At 24.0% G+C, this 22,751-nt stretch overlaps 1 protein-coding gene and 1 pseudogene across 9 annotated transcripts; both read left to right on the top strand.

Annotated features, from left to right (window-relative positions):
• Nucleotides 1-690: 690 nt before the first annotated feature.
• LOC132930407 (uncharacterized) lies at nucleotides 691-12,704 on the top strand. Of its 9 annotated transcripts, none has more exons than XM_060996273.1 (8): nucleotides 691-885; nucleotides 3,458-3,726; nucleotides 4,163-4,217; nucleotides 4,289-4,337; nucleotides 5,758-5,961; nucleotides 6,235-6,390; nucleotides 6,763-6,918; nucleotides 7,451-7,738. In XM_060996273.1, the coding sequence occupies exons 3-8, from the start codon at nucleotides 4,170-4,172 to the stop codon at nucleotides 7,474-7,476; spliced, it is 639 nt and encodes a 212-aa protein (XP_060852256.1). In that variant the 5' UTR covers nucleotides 691-885; nucleotides 3,458-3,726; nucleotides 4,163-4,169; the 3' UTR covers nucleotides 7,477-7,738. The 9 variants fall into 9 exon arrangements, with proteins under 9 accessions (XP_060852256.1, XP_060852253.1, XP_060852257.1 ...); XM_060996275.1 differs by lacking the exons at nucleotides 691-885; nucleotides 3,458-3,726 and adding exons at nucleotides 2,278-2,497; nucleotides 12,396-12,704 and having other exon boundaries at nucleotides 7,451-7,494; XM_060996269.1 differs by lacking the exon at nucleotides 691-885 and adding an exon at nucleotides 2,279-2,497.
• Nucleotides 11,075-22,461, top strand: LOC132928677 (uncharacterized; annotated as a pseudogene).
• The last annotated feature ends 290 nt before the right edge of the window (nucleotides 22,462-22,751 follow it).

Here is a 22,751-nt window from a genome sequence, read left to right on the forward strand (position 1 = left end):
ATCGAGTATGAAACGCATAATATCTGAAAAATGAAAACGACTCGAACCGGGCAGTGTCTGTGCGAGTTGAACTAACCGTACCGTACCGTACGGTCGTGTCAATCAATATGCTGGTCGTGACTCGGTAGCACACAAATAATCGAATGGGCGATTACGGTTCAGTAAGATTTGTTTGTTTTTCGGTTGTACGCACATAGGTATATACTATATACGCGGGTGCGTAGCAGTAGAATGGAATATTTTAAGCGATCAAAGGGCGCGCGCGATATGTATATGGCCGCTGTGGCAAGACGACAGTAATCCGCATCCATTCAAAAATCGTTCGAGTTCCTTATTGTGAATAGGATTCCAATTTGTTTTTGTTATCTATAACGTCGGGACATCGTGAACCGTTCAAAATTCTGCGACCGATCGACTGGACGATTGCGGTTCACTTGATTGACAAGTAACTAATTTATAGTAGTGGTTTTTACACGATACTGCATCGGGTGATAAAAATGTTTACCTACAGTGAAAAAAATCCGATAGAAACACTATATATTGTAAATAATTATGAAAAAAAAATACACGAGGTAATATAGAAATTTGAATAATATGTCAAATCGTTGTTATACACCTAACATAATATTTAAAAAATAGTTTTAAGTGAGGTACGTATAAAAATGGAGGCAGTAACATTTAAACCGTGTACAATGTAATATGTTAATGGTGTATAGAATATAATTGAAAATAACGTGGTTTCTTTTTTCTTTTCTTTTTTTTTGTATTTATTGTTAAAAATTTGAACCAATATTGATAAAACAAAAACAAAAATTAAATAAAATTAAATGTGGAAAATATTATGTAAAATTACAGAAAACTAACGCTATACTCTCAGTACAGTTGGTAAGTACCTACGTATAATAGTGGTTACAGATTAGAAGTAAGAACAAGTTAATCTTGGTATGCTATACATTTTAACGAGTGTTTAATATTTATATTGTACTTTATAATCATATAAATCGGTGTCATCAATACGATTTTTAAACTAAAAGTACCAATATGGGGGTAGAGAGTTCTGTTCTTATTGATTTTTCTTTCATACACCATTTTCTTATGATAAATTATAGAAAATGGTTTTGACGATGAATTAAAGATTTATATGACTTTAATTCAAAACCAATGTTTGAACAAGGATTGTAAAGGAAAAATAACTTTATTTATCTAATACGCGTACGTATATAATATGTACATATTTTATTATTTAAGTAATAAATCAAATAGTCACAAATAACTAAAAGTGACATCTAAAAAACACGTTATTGCATTATTTTAAGATTTTATTATTGATTACTGTTGAAATAATTAAATATTTAGATACTGCATTATAATACTATAGGTATTCGGAATTAATTACACAAAATTATCAGTATTTTCTTGTTTATTACCGTGTATTTTATATTTTATATAATAAATTATTCAATTGAAACGGAATTTTACTATATCTATGAATTTTTTTTGGAAAATTTGCATTCCGACATAAAATATACACACTCAAAACATTCAGATTATTATATAGGTACAATAAAATTTCCGCATAAAAAACTTCCATTTAAAAAAAATTATATTAAACAAAATATTTTGAGAACTAAAAATTAATTCAATTATATATTCAACGAATTTCTCTATAATATGAATTTTGGTTAGGTACCCAAAACACTTTGTACTATGGAAGTTTCACTGTATTATTAAAATGACGCATTATCATTGTTAATTCGATATTTACTATGAACACAACCAAACTCAAAGATACAATTATAAACATATGTTTTTTTGTATTTTCATAATTTATTTAAAATAGGGTTAATTTTATCACAATATAGTTAATATAATAACAATTATTCCCGGTATTTTAAATGTGTGAGTACACGGAAGAATACAGTCACATGCTATAGTGGTTTCATTCATTTATGAACTGAAGAAATTATTTTTAAACTTAAAAACTTAATTTTTATTTTTAATTGCTTTAAACTATTTATAACAAAGTTAATTTTAATCACACTCTGAATGAAGGTAATTACAACGAACATATTATAACGATGAGTCTGAAAAATGTGCAGTCGTCGGTTTTATTCTCGTATTCTAGATAATTCGAACAAAATTATTATTCACTATTGTTTTTAAACATCTGTTTCAATAATAGATAACGTACATAGACGACTTTATATATTCATTCGTTATATTTAAATTAAATATGTTTTCATCCAGTATAATAACTATACTGTTCTTACTGTTTATAACACTTGGAAAGATATTTACTATTGTAATATTATGCTACACCGTCACTTGTACAAATGTTTTGAACTTGACAATATTGTGCAACTTCGCGACACATGAAAAAAAAAAGTCGTCGTTCAAAATATTATTCTGTGCTAATATTATACAAATATATGTCATTCATATATTTAAAAATGTATAACGTTTGTGCTTAAATAAATTAAAGAGTTTGTTACCACAAGTATGTATATATTGTTATTTTTAAATAGTAAAATCAATCGTACCTACATTTTTTTTTTTAAATTTAAGAACAAATAAATTTCAATTTTTCTTTGTGTACTATTATTATTATTTGTTTGTAAATTATTGAAATAATAATTATCAAACTTACAGTAGTATAGTAAATTATAATTTATAACACATATTAAATTATAAAAAACAGTTGAAAATATAATTACAATAGAATATTATTGTGTTTTTACTTTTTACATAACGATGAAATCGATTTAATATAAATACAGCCAATATTTATTGAAATGTTTAACTTTTACATATTTATTTGCTTTTTCGCAGTTTTTTTGACATATTCAAATTTTAAGTTTTCTTTCTGTCTTTCGTGTAATTATTTTATAATAACTTTGTTTTGAAATAAAGAATTAAGAACTGAATACTTATATGCGTTGTATGCGTTTATAAAAATGTTAATTATATTTCAGCCGACATAATGATAGTTTGAAATTATTTTTAAGAACATTAAACGATTATGCTATCAAAGAGGTTTTTGAGGTAAAAAAAAAGTTATCGATGTTTAGTAGAAAAATTACTCTAATGATTTTGAATGTGTTATCTATATAGGTGTTCGGGTTATTTTAATTGTCTTAAAATAGTTTTCATGAATTGCACTTCCATTACACAACTGAACATATTATTTTGTAATAAATTAACTTTTATTGTTTTTCATTAATTAGCTATTCAAATTTCGATCGATACTGCAATATACCATAGTTTTTCGTCAAATATTCAATTTATATTACTTTTGAATGTTTTTTTTCATTTAAAAGTTGAATACATTATAGTGTTCAAAAGCCGGAAAAGGTTAAGGCATAGTGATTCGAACACAAAAAACATATTAAACTTATATTGATTAACTGTTCACAAACCATTTTCCTAGTACAAACTCTGCAGAGATATTCAATTTCAGATGCGGTTCCAAATAAAGGATGTGATAGTGAAGGATCGATTGTCGTTTGTGGTAAACCCAAAATCGTCAAGCATTTTATTCTGCCTGATTACTATTTGTGGCGACATTCTCTTCATCGCAACAGTTATACATGATATGCTATATGCGTTGATGAAACTTCAACTGAAAGTCCAACTATGATGCTTGTCAATTAAGATTTTAGAACTTGACGCTTATAATATTGATTACTTTTTTCGTATATAAAGTTCACATTAATAAGTCGTTGTGGCGTAAGTCTTCATTTAAAACCCTAATTATTATAAACATTGCTCGGAATCTTAAGTATTTATATAAATGTATACACTTTTTGATTTCACTCACCTCAATAATATTATGTAGAATAATTTTTAAATAATATTATAGTACTTATATAATATTTATGAATATAATATATTAAAAATAATAATATTCATTATATTTTCTACCAGTTGTAGTAATTATTTAGTAGTATTAATTCGAGAATTACTCGACGGTTTACTATTATTCCAGAACAGTAATAATTATTACATAATAACTCATTTTAATAGTGCCTTGTTAAATCACATTGATAAAATAATTTGTATTTATAAAAAATTAAATGTAATAAAAATGTATTCTTATAATATTTATTAGTTTCCAATTTAATTTTAATTATGAAATAAAAGACTTTATTTTTTATTTTTTTAGAATTATAATGGCACAAACTTTTAAGTTGTTCTATTTTGCAATTTATATATTTCTTGTAAGTATTGTTTACTTTTTTGCTTATTATATTAATTTATAACCAAACAAAAACGTATTTTATGTACATAGTTTTTGCAGTTAGCAGATTCTGCCCCTCAAAACTCTCCTAGTAAAAGTGGTGAGAATGATTATTTTTTATCATTAAATAGCATAGATAAATTATTATTTTATTATTCTAAGAACTCTATTTGAAGCTTTTTATAAAACAAGCATTTATAATAGCAAAATTAATTAAATTACGTTATAGTAGTTTTAAAATATTTATATTGAATAGATTATGAGGTATATCAATCAATAGTTAAAATCAAAGATTAAACTATTATTGCAATAATATAGCTTACAACTGGTGACATTCGATTAATTTTTCTTTCTATTCTATAGATTACTAAATTTCGATTACTAATTGTTTCACGGAAAATGTTCGTAGTGCTCTCATCAAATATAAATATCCCGACAATCATCATTACTACAAGTCTAGGGTATACATCCATATAAGTGTATAATTCAAATTTCAAACCCTGTGAATTTTGCCGATAAATATGTGAAATGTGCGATCGATATTTGTTTATGTTGGATGAAGGATGATTGGATTAAATATTTTCTATGGCAGCAAAAGTCAATATTTGTTTGCCATGTTACTGAATTGATACGAAACAGCGCAGGAAAATTTAATTTCCCCATTTCGTAAATGTGGCCGTGATACAGTCTGTATAAATGACGTGTAATCCTACACTAAGTCGAATTGTTCCGCGAAAAGGTCCCGACTACATATTAATAGTTGATAAGTAAACTATATTTTATGTTTTTTTGTAAATTATTGTTAATACTATTAATATATACCTTGATTTCCATAAAAAATAATCTGTAGAACACTCATTCCGATTTGCTCTAAGATGTGTCTTAGGTAATCACAATTTAAAGAAATAATATAGTTTGTCGAAAGTAAGTATAGGAGGAAACTGATTCCTGTAGGATTTATAACATTCTAGTAGGTATTACACACCCCACAAAAAAAAATTATTAAATCTTCAATTATGATTTTGTACGGAAAATAAAATAAAATATTCATTAACTGATTTTTTAATTCCACCTATTACAATTTACAATAATAGCTATTTATATTTTATCTAAATTAACATAGATTGTACGTAAACACAAATATTCATTAAAAGTCATAGAAAAAATACATGGGATGTGCCCAAGGTATCGAGAATTGGTAATTACAAAAATAACAGTTCTAATACCATTTTCCCGAGTTGTATACTGTATGTACTGTTCGTTTAACAAAAAAAATATCGATAACTAAAAATTAAATTATTAAAAATACAAAATATTTTAATGAGGTATGATTTCAGATTATCAAAATAATTAATAAAAGTATGATGACAGTTAAAATAACTTTGTTTTTATTTAAAGTTATCGAGTCTTATGCGTATATTGTGATATTATAAATCATTTAATTATAATTTTTTACTGTATTATGTTAAATTATCAAGTTTATGGAAATAATTGTATAATACTAATTTATATTTTTAAAGACACAACTTTAAACGGTCAAGACGGAGAAAAAGAAAAAGCAACTTTATTCAAAAATATTGATAACGTGGTAGATAGTAGGCCTATAAAAATAGTAAGACACCTATCAAATGCTGCAAAAGAACGTTTGAATAAATTTTCAAATGACTTCCAAACTACATTAAACGAGGATTCAAAAAACACAGTTAACGGTAAAAACTATAAGAGTAAGAATCAATCATTTTATTTTATAATGGTTTATTTTACTTTTTGTTAATAATTATAATAATATAAATTTAGATTTACATACCTAAATAATAATAAGACTGTTTACAATAAATATTGATACGATATGTCAAAATCGCAATTATAAAATTAATTTTATAAGACACATAATTTAAAATGTTTAATAATAACGCCTTGAAAAAATAAAATTTTATACCGATCCTATATTATATTGTTATTATATACAATGTTATGTAATGTTTTTCAAAAACTAGGTGAAAATTCTCTTATTCCAAATGCTATTACAAATAATTTGATTTTACCTGCTAAGGCTTTAGTCCAAACTAGTTTCAAAACAGTCAGAGAACCTGTTGGAGAAATGTTTTCTAGTATAAAAAAAACATATGACGATGAACTAGTTAAATCAGATCGTGAGTAAAATTACATTTACAATATATAATATTAAATATAATATAAGTTTTCATTGAAATTGCACTCATTTAAATAATTTATGGATTTCTGGGAAAGTAATTGGTTGTGGCGTAATCTTTCAACGATTTCAAAATAATAAATACTTAAATGGCCCAAGAAAAATTCGATATTCATAAAAACACAGAATGCTTCATTGGTTTTTATTCATCACGCAATTGTTAAAATATTAAATTGTATTATAATATAATATTTAAGACATTGATAAAAATAACTTTTTTTTCAAAAAACATTGTTATTATCAATACAACTTTTTAATTTTTATTCCAAATCAATTTAAATATATTAAAAAGTAAAATTGAACATAATTTTAGAGGAAGAAGATTATGTTCCAATAATTGGAGCTTTTACAAAAAGGGCAAATAAATCAGTTGCTATCATTAAGGCCTCAAAAGATATCGTAGAAAATGCAATTGGAGGCATATTTGGAAGAGCATCGTCGCTTTGGAATTTTGGTACAACAAACACAGGTATTAAGAATACACAAAAATAATATAATACAAAGAATTATAAGCATAATTCAACTACTATAAGTATAATATATGCCGTTTAAATATCTGAGAAGCATGAATAAATTGTAGTGTATATCGTGTATAGATAGTAAGTATATTATTTGAAAAAAGTATACACGTTTAATATAACTAACTAGGATCGCATAATTATAATTTTAACGTACAACCCAACAAATATTTTTGAAAATTATATTTTATCTACATTCTAAATATAATATAAAATTAATTGAAGTAAAATTTAGTGAATAATACGTATAATAAAAATATTGACTATTAATAACCAATAAAATGATTTATTCATTGTTGAATTTATAATATCGTAGGTATATTATAATGCATTTTTCTAAAATAATTTGGTTTACGACGTTTACGTGTATACAGAGAAAATTGTATATGTTGTTTTTGTACCGTATTATTTATTTATAAATAGTCTTACATTTATATTTTAAAGAAATCTGTACTTTTTTTTCATGTATGATCAAAACGCAAGCTGAAAAATCTAAAAAAGACAAATAATGAAGATACAAAAATTAAGTAAATTATTGCTATTCTAAATACAATAAATTGATATAATTATGGTTTGAATAGTTTAATGAATTATATAACTCAATAACTATTCAAACATTAAAAAATTCGTAACACAGATGAATATAAAACACACACACACACACACACACACACACACACACACACACACACACACACACACACACAATATATATATCACAATAGTAATAGTTATTATTTTATAAATAATATCACTACTACTCGTACTATACTCACAGTCTTATTTATTTTTATTTGTCAACAATCAATATTTATATTAAGTAGGTAATCCAAATAATTGTTTATTGTATTATAACCATTAAATTATTATCAAATTTACAAAGCTAAACTATTTGTCATGATATAAATTATATCAGAAAATAAACTTGTTTCCATTATCTTAGCTATATTATAATGTTCATGCTTTTATTTGTCAAAACAGTATAACTCAGTCATTCTAATCGAAATCTAAAATAATTGTCCTGTATAGAAACTAACTTTATTTTAATTATAATATTTTATATAGTATGAATAGTATAATTAAATACAATGTTATAACCTTAGTATTATTGTATAAATTTGTATTCTACCTCAGATTACTAAAAAAAAAATCCCTATCAAGATTGATTAAATATTTATATAATACTAAAATTATGTTCAGCACAAAAACAAATTATTAGGTATTGCACTCAGTAAACAAAACTTTGGTAAATGAACTTTTCACTTTTTAAATCACATAGAACCATCCATTTCAAACAGCTGATATTATTCACATATATATATATATATACGCATTACAAATGTAATAATCTATAACATGAAAAAACGTTATCTTGAACGTAAATTTAACGAAAACAAATCGGTTAATCTATTTATAAATATATTATATAGAATAAGATCAAAATATTTCTAATTTATATTCTGATTGGAATTTTTTGTATATTCCATTGGCCGTAATAGATTATAGGTTGAAATATACTTGCAATATAATATGGTATTTTATTATTCACCAGTTCTAAGTTTGATACATACTATTATTTATTACAAGTATTATACTTTTATCAATCCCGTTCAATTTATTCAAAGTCACAAACGCATATCTGTAAGTATTGCATAATTTATAATAGGTACATTTATTTAGTATTGAAAATAACTTTTTCTGTTTATACTTCTTTTAATTTATTTATAAAACTATATATTTTTTTAATATTCACATTTCCTAAAAGATTATACAAATAATTATGTGATTGCCATAAAATGTTTTAAAAATATTTTCATTTATTGTGCTAATGCACTATTCAATATCAACTACTTTAAAAGTGTATTGTATGTTTTTAGAAACTTCCATCATAATAAGTAGGTATTTAGTTAGATTATTTGTATTTGAGAGTGATTTTGTTAAGTGAACATATTCACATCATAAATTGCAAATTCAATAGAAATAACTATCAATGAAAATATCTTATAAAACGTATATTATGTTATTGATTCCTAAGAAATACGAATGTACAACGTAATTAAACAAACGTATGATTAAAAAATTAAAAAATAATTTATCATTTTTGGTTTTTTTTAATAAATATTTAAGTATACTAAGACAAGTGTACAATATACATTGTTTATAATTTTTATTAATAAATAATATCAGCATGTGTTAGAAAAATTGAATATATTTAAAAATATTTATGATTGTATCGATGTCTCTGGATTTGGGATGAGAATATCCAGGGAATTAAAGATACACGTATATTTTGTAGGAAATAGTAGTTAAATCGCTTTATGGTAATAATATTGACAAACACTTCATTAATTTAATAACATAATTTCGAATTATTAGTGTTGACCGTTGTTCAAAAACTACTGCAGTTTCGCCGGCCGCCGTCGGGACCGATCGTTATAGACGGACTGATCACGAGTCGTGCTCTCGCGGACTTAGAGAGAGATGCAATGAATGTCAAGATAACGACCGTGACATATTGTTATATTTGTATATTGATTTATGAGTGTAGTAGTTTTCTAGTCTAGGGAAAACCACTCTATAAAAAAGGGCAGCTTCATTGTCAATTAGTTTAATATCAAGGTCATTGTAGAGGGGTATGTTAGAGAAAAAGTGTGAAGCGTTTGTTATTTTACCGAAAATTAAATTCAAAAATACTTGAATTTACGTTTTATTTTCAGCCAACCTCAATAGATAATTGTAATCCGTATGTCTTCACTGGTTTTAAGAGAGCATCCTAGATGAGCGGTTTAATTTTTAGGCTTGAAAATGTATCTTCACGAGTAATATTACAATACACGTGAGCGAGCGTTAAGGATTAATTTTTTTGACTTAATACTTTTATTCCAGGTTAATCTCTTATCAAAGTAAGAACTCAAATACTTAACCAAATCAAATGAAACAATAAATCAATTATTTAATGTCATATTTAAACAGGAATCATGTCTTAAAGTGAAAGCAGAATGGATGAATTTAATATGGTTTAATTTGATTTTCCAAATTTATACCATTCAGATAATTGATATAAATAGGATTTAAAATAATTATTTGAGGCAATTAAATATTGAAACATCACGTATTGATAACAAGATTTTATATTCGAAATTAATGTATAATATTGTGCTGTAGACTGATGACTACATTTTAAGCAGTATATAAGCGAAAGAATACTCCTTTGAAGTACAAACTTATCAGAATTAATTATAGTTGTATCTGAGGTTGATGATTCAAACAAATTAGAAAATACCGATCTATATAAGATACGATTTAATTCAAGATTCGAGATTTTCCGGAAATTGTCTTAACATAAGTTTTAGATTGAACTGTAAGATGTTTGGGCGTAAATGACATTTATTGGATGACCGTATTTTACAATAAACATTATTAAAACTATTCCTAACAAGAAAATAATTATTATTTAAGTTAGGTTTCTTAAAAGTTTTATATAAAAATTATAAAGAATTTTATTATTTTTTTTTTTTATATAAAATTGTAGTTAACAAGGTAGTTACCAATTCAGAGGGCACATTATTAAATGTATTTGTGTGAATTTGTGCAGACAGGCAATGAGAGGTGATCATCGCTGCAGCGGACACTGAAAAGCATATAACAAAAATAACATTTAGTATAACCATACTATTAGTAGTTATAATACCATCTGATGATTTTAGGATCTCTATTTTTATTTTGGCATGTTACAATAATTTAAGTTGAACAATTTCTTTCAAAGATCCGTATTGTTGTAGATTATAGAAAAAAGTGGAAGTTGATATTTATTAAGACTTATGTGACTTGTCTGATATCATACGCAATTATAACAAGTTAGTTTTAAGTTCACCTTTAATTATAGTTATTTAAAAAGATAAACAAAAGTGCAAATAACTATACGAGTTGATTTATCCATTTTTAATAGTAAAAAATAAAAATACATAGAATTCATCACGTACTTTTTTAGTATTGAACTATAATAATGATCTGTATAATTTAGTTCCCAAAGTTTGAATTCCATGTAGTCAGCAATTGATTAACAACAAAAATCATCGGCACCAATTAAATAAACTAATTATAAACATGCACCAGGGAAGTATTTAATGTCCAAACATAAATAGTTATGGGTGGATTAAAGGTCATAAGTGCATGAATGTATCAGTCCTTAAAATTAATTAAACATATTTCCATAGAAAATATAAATAAAAATGTCTAGGTATCGACGTATAATATAATTACCCATACAAGTTCAAACATTATTATATATTATTAAAATTAAAAGCTTCGCGTAGTACACATATATTATGAGATTAGAATGCACCATATACAGTAAATTACTAAAAATATCTGTTTTGACATATTTCACATTAACAGACAAATTTTAATATCCTTTCAAACATTACGGACTACTAAATTAGTGATATTTTTCTAAAAACTTTATGGTTGTTACAAAAAAAATTATATATATATATATATATAAATAAATATTCATTAATGCAAAATAATTCATAATTTATCATTAGCTATTGAAAAAATAACACCTTTTTGAAACAAAAATTTCAAAACATTATTTGTTAATAGATGCATAATGTAATTCACAGTATGATGGTTCAGATGGTTGTAAGAAATATAAACTATAATATTCCCTGTTTTCATGTAATTTATTTCTATATTAACATATTTAAAGGTCTATAATAATATTAAACAGAAACACTATTATGAGGTTATGTTCTTCGAAACGTTAGTCATTTTAATGATTTTATACGTTTTAAAAATTACGTGGCAGGTGCGTTGATAAGTAAATTTAAAAACTTTATTTATAATATTTATTTAAAATAATTAAATGTTAGAAAAATATAAACCATTTTATTAAATTCACTAAATCTTTCAATATTAACTATATTAATTTGGATAGCTATCTGCTATATAGATATCGTATTGATATTAACTGTAAAAATAATGTTTCGATTAACATAATGTAACAGATAACTACTAACAGGAGTATACATTATTTTACCATTTTATTATTATAATTTTACGAGTATATTCAGCCTAAAAGTTTTCTTGAATACAATAAATATTAATGAATCTTAATTACAAAAAAAGTTTAATATTTATTGTCCTGTACATTCTATTCAAATGTTAAATGCATTCATGTGCATTTCCATTGAACCAATAACGTAGAATATTATAGTTAGGTATTTTGATTTAACTGAACAATATAATATTATGTTATTTTTTACAACAAAATGTATTGCATAATATTACCAATTTTATTTTAAAATAAAATAAAACCAATTGTACACTATTATTGATTGAACATTTGGGCATGTTATATCAATTATTTTTGACTGATTGATTACATTGTATTTGATTGATTAATAGCAATTGCTTATTGTTTCAGATATCACAGTGGATATTTTCACACTACAGTACTTATTGCTTTATATGTTACTTTCAAGTATTATTAAATTTAAATAAAAATGTACACAAATAATAAAGAATTACATAACTTAGTTGCCGCAAAAAGTGGCCACAGCTGCTATGATTGCTAAAAATATATACTTAGTAGTTAATAGTCATAATTTATATGTAAAGTACAATTTTATAAATATTATTTATATTTCTATATGTAAATTATTTTAACATAAAATTATACTTTTGTTAATATTAAAGTCAGATTAAAAATATTTATCTAACCATACGGTTCAATATCTTAAATATTTATTATTATGAATAATAGATATAAATGCAATTTATATTTTTAAATAAGCAGGCTGAGAAACAGCAAATGATATTCGAAATACATTGCTGAAAAACAATTTAAAAGCCTGTAAGTAGCTAAAAACTATAATAAAATACTATTAATATTGTGAAATGTTAAGTTTTATTTTTAATTTTTAACTATTGATTACTTAATACAGAAAAAAAAAATTTAATATATTATGTATTTAAAATTCAAATATTATTATAATAAATTATATGTTTATCTATATGTTTCACAAAAATGAAATCAATAAATGCACTGGCGCAATTTATCATAAAAGTACTAGTAATAATAAAACACCAACAAAAACTTTGTATTACAGTCTTGACAATAATCTCAAAAGGGAATGAACTTAAAATATAATAAAGTTCTATAATATCGAAATTGGCATTTATGATGCTACAAGGCAGTATATAAGAGGGAATATATAATAGTAATTCATAACACTGCAAAATAATAATGTATTTTTAATTATTGTAGTATTAAAATGTTTAAATTACTATAATGTATCTTTAACTTTTGAATAGTTGTATATAATGCCGTACAATGTTCGATTTCTAACACCATATCCTATACGGTTGGACAAGACGCTATATTAATGTAACTTCATAATATAATTGTGTGTATTGTATTATATTATTTTTATTCTATTGGTTTGTCGATGAATCCATTCTGAGTTTCCAAATATTTTTGCGATATATCATAGTTATGAGTATTTGACTATTTAAATATAAAATAATATAAATTAATTAAAACAACAAAAAAAACTGTTCTTGTTGTTAAGGCATTGCAAAAATCAAACGTAGTGGTGGGTAAGAATCACCCAAATATATAGACAAAGTTTTATTAAAATCGAAACTAATAATATATTTTATATTTTATAATATCAATAAAATAAAATCATATTTAATATTAAAAAAGTAGATCAATTTCAGTTTTTTATGATATTTCATAAACTAAATTAAAATACCCTAATCAAATCATTTTAAGCTCTCATCTCTACAGTTAAATATATTAATATGTATATTATTTTACTTATTTAATTTATTTTCTTTCCGTCGTGAATACTTTAAAACTTTTTTTACACCCTTCAAAAAGTTGAAATTGAACAAAGTTGAGTTAAAGAACAAACTCAAAAATAATAGAAGAATAAAATAAATCAACTTCGATAGAGAAATGTGTAAATCAATAAGATTAAATTTAGTTATATAAATTTGACCCGTGTTAATTTATTTCGTTAATTTTTTTTATATAAAAATGATAATAAAATATAATATCATAACAAACATTTATATTTAAGTATACATTAATTATTGCAGTTTTTACTACTTGTGCAATTTTAGAATGTTTTAATAATTATTCTTTATTATTCATCTTTAAAATATATCTAATAAACGTGAAACAAATAACGTCTGGTAAAATCAATTTTGTTAGATTAATATTTGGTTATACTTAGTATTTTAGATAAGCGCCCATTTCAATCAATTTATTTTACTTAATAACTTCCCATCTCTCAACTTTAGCCTAAAACAATATTTAAATTTGAATTCTCAAAAAAATATATTTTATAATATCTGAGATAATAAGAACATAAACTTAGTCGACTTAGTTTTGAAATTAGAAATTTGGATAACTAAACAAACAATAAAAATTATTTACACAAGTCAGTATGAACTCAGTTATCTTAAATAACAATATTTAGCTAAAAGTATAACTTACAATATAACTTATATTAAGCATATTTGAATTAAGCACATTACATTGTTTGATCAAAAAATATTAATTTTATTAACTTTAAATCAAATATATTTTCCAAAATATAATACTTACGCTATGCAGATAGTAAATAAATACATTTATTTACATCAATCAATATTGTATAGAAAATCCGATGTCAACGCATAAGTATATTATGCGTATATACCTATAATATGTGACTTTTGAACAGTATTTCTAAATGCCTGAGTAAAATATCAACAATAATATTTGAACAAGTTTGAAGATACATTTGTTCGGCTTCCGCTTCCACGTGGAATTTAGGGATCAAAGTATGAGTCCATTGTTTGTGATATTTTTATGCTGGTTTCGACGTTTGTGCTGCTAACTCAGCATATTTCAATATAAAATAAACATTTTTAAATCGATGGCTAATAAAATAGGTTCCACCCTTACGTTAGAATTTGAATCGTGGAAACATCTGTGCTATTTTGATAGCCCAGAAAAAGTGTGAACTTTCAACAAGACCGTTCATACAATTGTTGATAAATCGATAAGACTCTTGAATTATGCAAAGAAGAATTTTATCAAAATCCAATGGAATGTAATAATAATTAATGGGAAAAATAAATATAATGATATATACAATATAGGTAATAAGCTGTATCCTAGTTTAATTTTTATAAAATATTAAAACTCATGCATTGGTTGTGTCTCAGATTATTTTGGTACTACATTAATTGTGTATCGGATTTCTTTTTTTTTAAGTACCATACTACACTAAAATTTTCTTCTTCATTTTAACAAACTTAAAACTATTTATGATATAATATTATAATCACTGGATAGGTTTTCTAACCTAAGACTTCATGGTTGGTTAAATTTTTTTTTTTGAATAAAAATATTAATTATTACAATTTTACACGTTTTGATGAAACCCATAAATAATATTATTAATTCTTATTATTTAATATTGTCTCAAATTTAAATATTACGAACATTGCACAGTCAATTTTTTCTAGTTTATAACTAAAAAGTTAAGCGGTAAACAGATTTTTAAATTAAACGTCACAAATCTGGCATTGGTACTCTAGAACCCTAAACAGTTAAAAAAGAAATCAAACAAAACGGTAGATTCGATAAAACCTTTAGCGGCCATGCAACTAGTGATGACATAGATAATTTAATGGACGATATAAAGAACTACACAAGCGAAAGTAGGAATATATTTTGTACATACTTATAACTGTAATTATTTTAAGATTTCGATTATTTTGCATTTTAAATTATAATATTAAAATTTAAGTAAATCTATTGAAAATATTAATAATTTATTATTTAAAATATAAAATTGCGCATCAAATGCAAAATTTATTTTTTGAATATTGTTTCTGCAATATTTGTTTACATTTAATAAAGATTACAATAAATAGTACTGATTCTTTCCTCATTTTAGTAAAAAACGACAAAATTGAGATTAATGATCAATACATGGTTATTATTCTTGAAAAATCTAAAATTTTCAAAAAGTTATAATCCATATGGCATACTTATAATTAAAAGTCTGATCTATATGAACTTTTATATCAATTCATATTTAAGCACAGACATTAAAAATATCAGAAATGAAAGATTCAATAAATACTTGTCAAAATAGTGAAAATATATTGATTGTCCAACAATATACAATCAATTTAATCGAATATTAATCATGATATATACATGTTATGATACAAAATATTTTAATATTATTGGCTATATAAACTTACAATATACGTCTACGAAAAATCAATGCATGTAATATTATAAATGTAAAAATATTCCTTCACTCAAAAAATACTAAAAAAACATATTTTATTACAAGCTTGATAGCAATAATCGCCATATAATAATAATAAGAAATTATTTATAATCCTACGAAATTATTATTATTTCAACATAGTTTTAACTAGCGTAAAAAGAATAAATAACAAGAATTATTTATACATATTGAATGTATTGTATTTAAAATTAAAAGCAATATGAATGAATTTGTACTAAAATGTTTTTATAAAAATAATAATTATCGTGAATCTATAATACATAATTCTGCAGTATATACATAGGCATAAATATCAACATATTTTATTTTACGTAGGTATTATGTACAAAATATGTTCACTACGTATTATAATATGTTTATGTACAGATCAAGATATAACTGAATAACTGTAATAATTCAGTAAACGAAATGGTAAGAAGGGCGTTTTCAAATGGTGTATAAGCTTTTTTTCAAAATTGTGCAGAAAAAATTAATGAAAAGTTACAAAGTTTAAGTTCAGACGCCGACAAAAAATATGTTGTTGATTGGAAACAAATGTCTGGTATGCCAATAATTTCAAAAACAGTTTTTATAATTAATTGTTAACTAACTTAGGTTTCACTAATTACATAACACAATAATTTTGAATTATTAACAATTTTATTTTACACTTAAGCAATGTCTATATGCAACCAGTTAATCAATGAGAAGTGTTTGTGGTTTAGTCGTTTAGTGGTTATGGTACCTACCAGTAAATGATATCGTATTACGTTGTATTTTATCAATATAATTATTATTTTGGGTTTTTCTCGTATGTAATTCACATTGTTCATTAAACATTACATTTTACAAATTCCATATTCCAAAATAACATAAATTATTCAAATTATTATCGTTTTAATTTATTATATTACAGATAAACACTATTAATACGTATAATTAGGGTTTATTAATGTTTACTGGGCCTTTTGAATTCAACAAATAATAGTTAACAGTTAAGAGGATGTCACTGCATTATTTGTTTTCACCCTCTAACAGCTTCACGCTCAATGTATCAGATTATTTGTGTCAAACAAATCCAATTTTGTGCTGTTAGCTATAATATTATAGTGAACCGACCGATTATCATACTTAAAGGTGAAGTTATAATCAAGAGCACATTTTAGACTTGTATAGATATTTTAATTTTAAAACAAGTTATGTGTATTTTAAAACTATAATACGAGTATTTCACTTAGTCATAACCAACTTTCAAATTAAAATATTTATAAAAGTCTATGAATTTCTATAGATAATGTTTTACATTTTAAGTTTGATAATAGGTCAATTCACGATAAAACTAAGCTCACTGCCATTTCGTATCCAAAAGTTGATTTGGACAGAGCTTTAAAGAATTCCAGTAAAACCATAATAAGTGAATGATACCGTAATTACAACGGCCAGTCAGAATACGATAAAAGGCACAAGCGACACTACAGACGGTGTAGCTGTGAACCGGGCACAATAGTAAGACCAACAACACAAAATTGAATTTGCTGAACACAAATTTGTGCGCAAGTCAGAGGGAGAAAACAAATAATGCAATGACATTCTCTTATCCCATAACCATGGATACTCTTACCATTATTAGTATACCCATTAACTAAATGGTATTTCTTAAGTGTTTAAACTTCATAATTTTATAAATTTATAAATATATTTTATTTTTAACTTTAGTTAATATTATACATTTTAAATATTTATATTAACATCTAGTCAGTTTAAGATCCTATCACTTTCATTAAGCTACAAATAGTTGATATACAACTAAATACAAATACATATTAATAAAAACTACAAGTATAACTAAAACATTCGTTAAGAAAACAGAAATATTCTGTATGAACTTATGAGACAGTTATTGAAGTTTGGTCAATATAACAATATTGTTTTGGCAAAACTATAGACTTTAGTGTATATTTTATTATAAAGTGTCCTGATAATGTCATCTAATTTATTGATAATATTAATATTATTAACATTTTTGACAGTTTAACAAATGATAATGCATAATTACAATTATTTACAAAACATTACAAGGATTTACATTGATAAATATAATGATATGCAATAGAATATAATAAACAAAATTATTAAATTAATTATGGTAGTTGAGATAGGGAGTGTATTTTTAAACTACAAATATAAAATAATATAATTCTAACAAAAAATATTACAAAAATTAAATTTGAAATACGATTGCACAAATGCAATTATTAATATATATATACTATATGTATACATATTGTGCTGAAAATATTAAAATTTCGATTTTATGAAAGAATACCTACTTAAAACACTATAAAAATGGTTTGAATTTTGATCGCTTTAAAAACTATTACAAGATAATCAGACGACTATGTGCCGTTCTGAAATCTAAAACATTCTCTACGGGCCGATCGAGTTGAAAACTGTTTTGTCTGGTATTGGCTTACTAACAGTAGCTATTTTATACCGAACAATACTAGCAAATTCCAGAAAATGCACGTATACAGAAATTTATGGGCTGATTTTGAGAAAACATTTTTGGATCGATACAAACAATTTACAATAGTAAGTTCGGAAAATGATAATAATAATATTATTATGGCCATAATGTGACAATATATATACGGCCGTCATAGGTACCACCCTTGCCAAATAGACTGAATATAAATGTGTAAAGTTTGTCAGTGTATTTAATATTTTAAATATTTTACCTACAATAACTATTGTCGTTGTAACGAACTACACTAAACCGTTGAATTTTTCGTACAATACGTAATTACGAAAAAGGTCTTTAATCTATCTACGGCGTTATTGTAAAATATTGTATAATTTGTATAAAAAAAAATTAAAAGATAAAAATCTGTATGAAAATAAAGCTTTACCAGTATTACTATTTTGATATATTTCAATTATAATTAAATCAAATAAAATGTAAAAAGATTTTAAACACATTATATTTCATTATATTTTATTGAATTAAAAACTTTAAAATTCAGATTAATTTAAATTAAGATTATTGTATTCTTATTGAAACCCGAATAAAAACGGAGTTTATTTTTAATAGGAATATAATATTCACAAAAGTTTTTATTCTTAGATTTCTCATTGGATGCTTTTAAATTCATGTGTTTAGTAATTTATGTTATTTTTTTATATATAATATATATATATATATTATACTCGTATTATAACTACTTTTTGAAGTATGTCTATCTAAATATTATATCTAATTAAATAAGATAATTTACGTAAGTACATGATAAATTCTTTATAATTATTAGATGGTGAAAAGAAAAAAATGATTCAAAAGATCGGTTAGAAATTTTATAAATAATTTTTTTTATAGAATACTACATTAATAGTTTTAAGCTTTAACATTTAAAACTAGATCGGCTTGGAAACCTAATTAAAAATATTAAATTACTCGTACAATATTTCGCAGACAACAAGTTCGTTAGTAAATAAATATTTGACTGACGTTAATAAAAATTAAATCGTTATCATCTTTATGTATCCACACTACTATATTATTGAACATAAACGTTAAAATCCACATAACTAATACAAACAAATAAGCTAGCATTATTTTATAACAATAAGCCTTACTTAATATTTGCAGCCATATTATGTATTAAATGTATCTTAATTTAATCATTTTTGGAACAATGTCTGGAATATTAAACGACAATAATATTATTTGTTGTTCTATACAAAACTTTAAAATTACATCATATTAAATGCATTTGAGTATACAATTAAAGCGATTTAGTGCTCTCTTCCTGTCAAAAGGATTGAATCTGTTTCAAGTAGGTACGTCGACAAGTATTGATCATTACCTGAAGTTTTTAATCCAAAATACGTCTTGAACCGAAATTCATTAGCAAATATTGGCTAGCTATAAAGAAGTTATCGAATATAGCAATGCGCACTGCGTGATTTCAGTCGTGTTTAAAAATGGAAAAACTTTTATATAGACTTATGGTGGAAAATCGAACTGTCTGACGTAATTATTTTATTCTGTCAGATGTACAAATCATCGTGAAGTTTTCAATTACATTCGTCTCACGGACCGAATGATTTCAATTTGGTTGATTTTTGGATCATCAAATGTCAAAAAATACCTCGTGAAACAATTCCGCGATGAATCTACTTAAAACCAGAACTAAAAAGAATCATCAACGGTTCAACGATTACAACGGAAATTCTAACTATACGTATATATACTTATACTTGTAGTTATCACTGAGATCGTAAACAATAAAAATAATTATAATTCGTTATTCGTTAAAATTAAATTAAAACATATCCCATTTCACAAAACGTCATGTAAACTAATCAAACTAATAGCATATAATGATATTAAAAAAATAATAATATCTTCACTATTATTGTTTGTATTTACTTTTAGAAAAATACAACGTTAACGTGCCAGAATTAAATACTGAAATTACAATGAATGTATATACTCAATAGTAAAACAATGGTAGTAAAAATATTTCCACTTAATAATTATTCAAATTGTAGAGTAGAAATGTTAAAATTCCTATGTGGTGAAGAAATCACTGTAATAGACAATCTCGTCGTTAAACAAAGAAAAAATTAAAAATGATAAGTACTATTGCAAATCATTATTTTGATTAATTTCTATCACTAAGCATAAATTATGTATGCCTACTATTATTAGTAATAATTAATTATATTATATTAAAATTAATTATAATATAGGTAATATAAGTAATAACACTTTGACTACAATAAGATAATTATGTATATTTTTTTAATGGTTGAAAACATTGCTAAGTGATGTATAAATGTTTTTACTACCTACAAAAATAGTTCATATTTAAAAATTTGTATTTTCATATTTTTTATTTGTGTTTTGAACTTTGTTACTTATAAGTGCTTATTTGTTTAGTTTTCAGATATGATTGTTTAATATATCGTATGCACATACTCACTTTAAGTAACTATTTGTCAATACAATTATTTTCCAATAACAATAATGCGATATTTTTTCTTTTAGTAAAATAATATTATTTAACACACAAAACATTTGTTTGCAAAAAAAAAATCTGTAAAATAATATTGAAATATTATCGTCAATAGCCAATTACAATAACGCAAATAATACTCTACTAATTAAAACAAATAAATACTAAAATAGGTATATAATTGAATAGATAAATTTAAAAATACATAGGTATATTTAATAACTTGTTATATACATTAACGATTAAAAAAAATCCCTCGCCAGTACGAGAGTGTAATTATTAGTAAAAAATAAAAAATTAAGGGAATTATTTAAAATGAAATAAATGATTTTCAAGGATATAATATTTTAATAATTTTTAGTGCATAAAGTCCTTAGCCTTAATATTATAAAATGTTCAATTGTTTAAATTGACTATTATTATAGCACTAAATATGCATATATAAATATGTTTGTGTGTGTATGTTTGTGATTTTGTTGTATACTTATAAACAAAATACATTATATATTAAAATTATTGCTTGATTGTAAATTTTAGCGAAAGGAAGCGATTCTCCACAAAACAAATTAACTTTATTCTATATAGCACAAAATACTGAATTATTTAAAAAGTTATTTGCAATAAAAAAGTATACAGATGTGAAAATGAAAAGTTAATTGTGCGTGGACTTCGATCGGCTTAAAAACGAGTTCGTAAATGAATTTAATAAAAATAATGGTAAGATAATTTTCATAAAGTCAACGTAATTATTTTTATCTTTCTTTCAAATCTAATGAGTATGAAACTAAATATATATATTATATAACACGAGTGGAAATAAATTAATTCATTAACGTATAAAACACAAAAAACTATAAATAGCTAATATTATATAAGTACCAAACACCAACATAATATTTATAATTTATGAGCCTTGCATTTCAAATTCAAATTTTTTTTTTTTAATTGATTTGAAAACTTAAAAATTAAAACACAAACAGGCCAGGAAACTAGTATTTTCAGTTATGTTGTTCCCAAATGTATAGTCAACACGTTATTAGTGGCTGTGTATAAGGTCGGTGTAAAAATATCAAATGACCAAATAGACAATAACAATGTAGATATCCAAAGAGAAGCTGACCAAGTGACGAAGTGCCTGGTTTTTCCGATAAAAAATATAACCGTTTAATCGATAAATTTCATGTGAGTACAAATGTTACACGTTCTGCGGTAATTGATGAACAATAACATTAACACTAGACAAAAATTTAAATATAAAACGCATTTTATGTTTTGCTTCTGCAGTCGTTCAATTAAAAAAGTCATCACTAGGAAAAAAAAATAAGAATAAAATAGGTATTTATGTTTGAATAATATGTTTTTTTCGCAGTAACCGAAAATACGTAATACGAATAGTTATGAATAATTATAAGTTCGATCTAATCGAAAATTACAATATTATACTTATATCATATTCTT

The sequence above is a fragment of the Rhopalosiphum padi genome, chromosome 4, assembly GCF_020882245.1.
Source record: "Rhopalosiphum padi isolate XX-2018 chromosome 4, ASM2088224v1, whole genome shotgun sequence".
Classification (NCBI taxonomy): domain Eukaryota; kingdom Metazoa; phylum Arthropoda; class Insecta; order Hemiptera; family Aphididae; genus Rhopalosiphum; species Rhopalosiphum padi.

Bases quoted from the DNA above. Each gene is read 5' to 3' on its own strand.
- LOC132930407 (XM_060996273.1), top strand. From the start codon at position 4,170: ATGGCACAAACTTTTAAGTTGTTCTATTTTGCAATTTATATATTTCTT. The intron at 4,338-5,757 runs GTGAGAATGATT...ATATTTTTAAAG, and splicing joins AAACTCTCCTAGTAAAAGTG to ACACAACTTTAAACGGTCAA. The intron at 5,962-6,234 runs GTAAGAATCAAT...TTCAAAAACTAG, and splicing joins TAACGGTAAAAACTATAAGA to GTGAAAATTCTCTTATTCCA.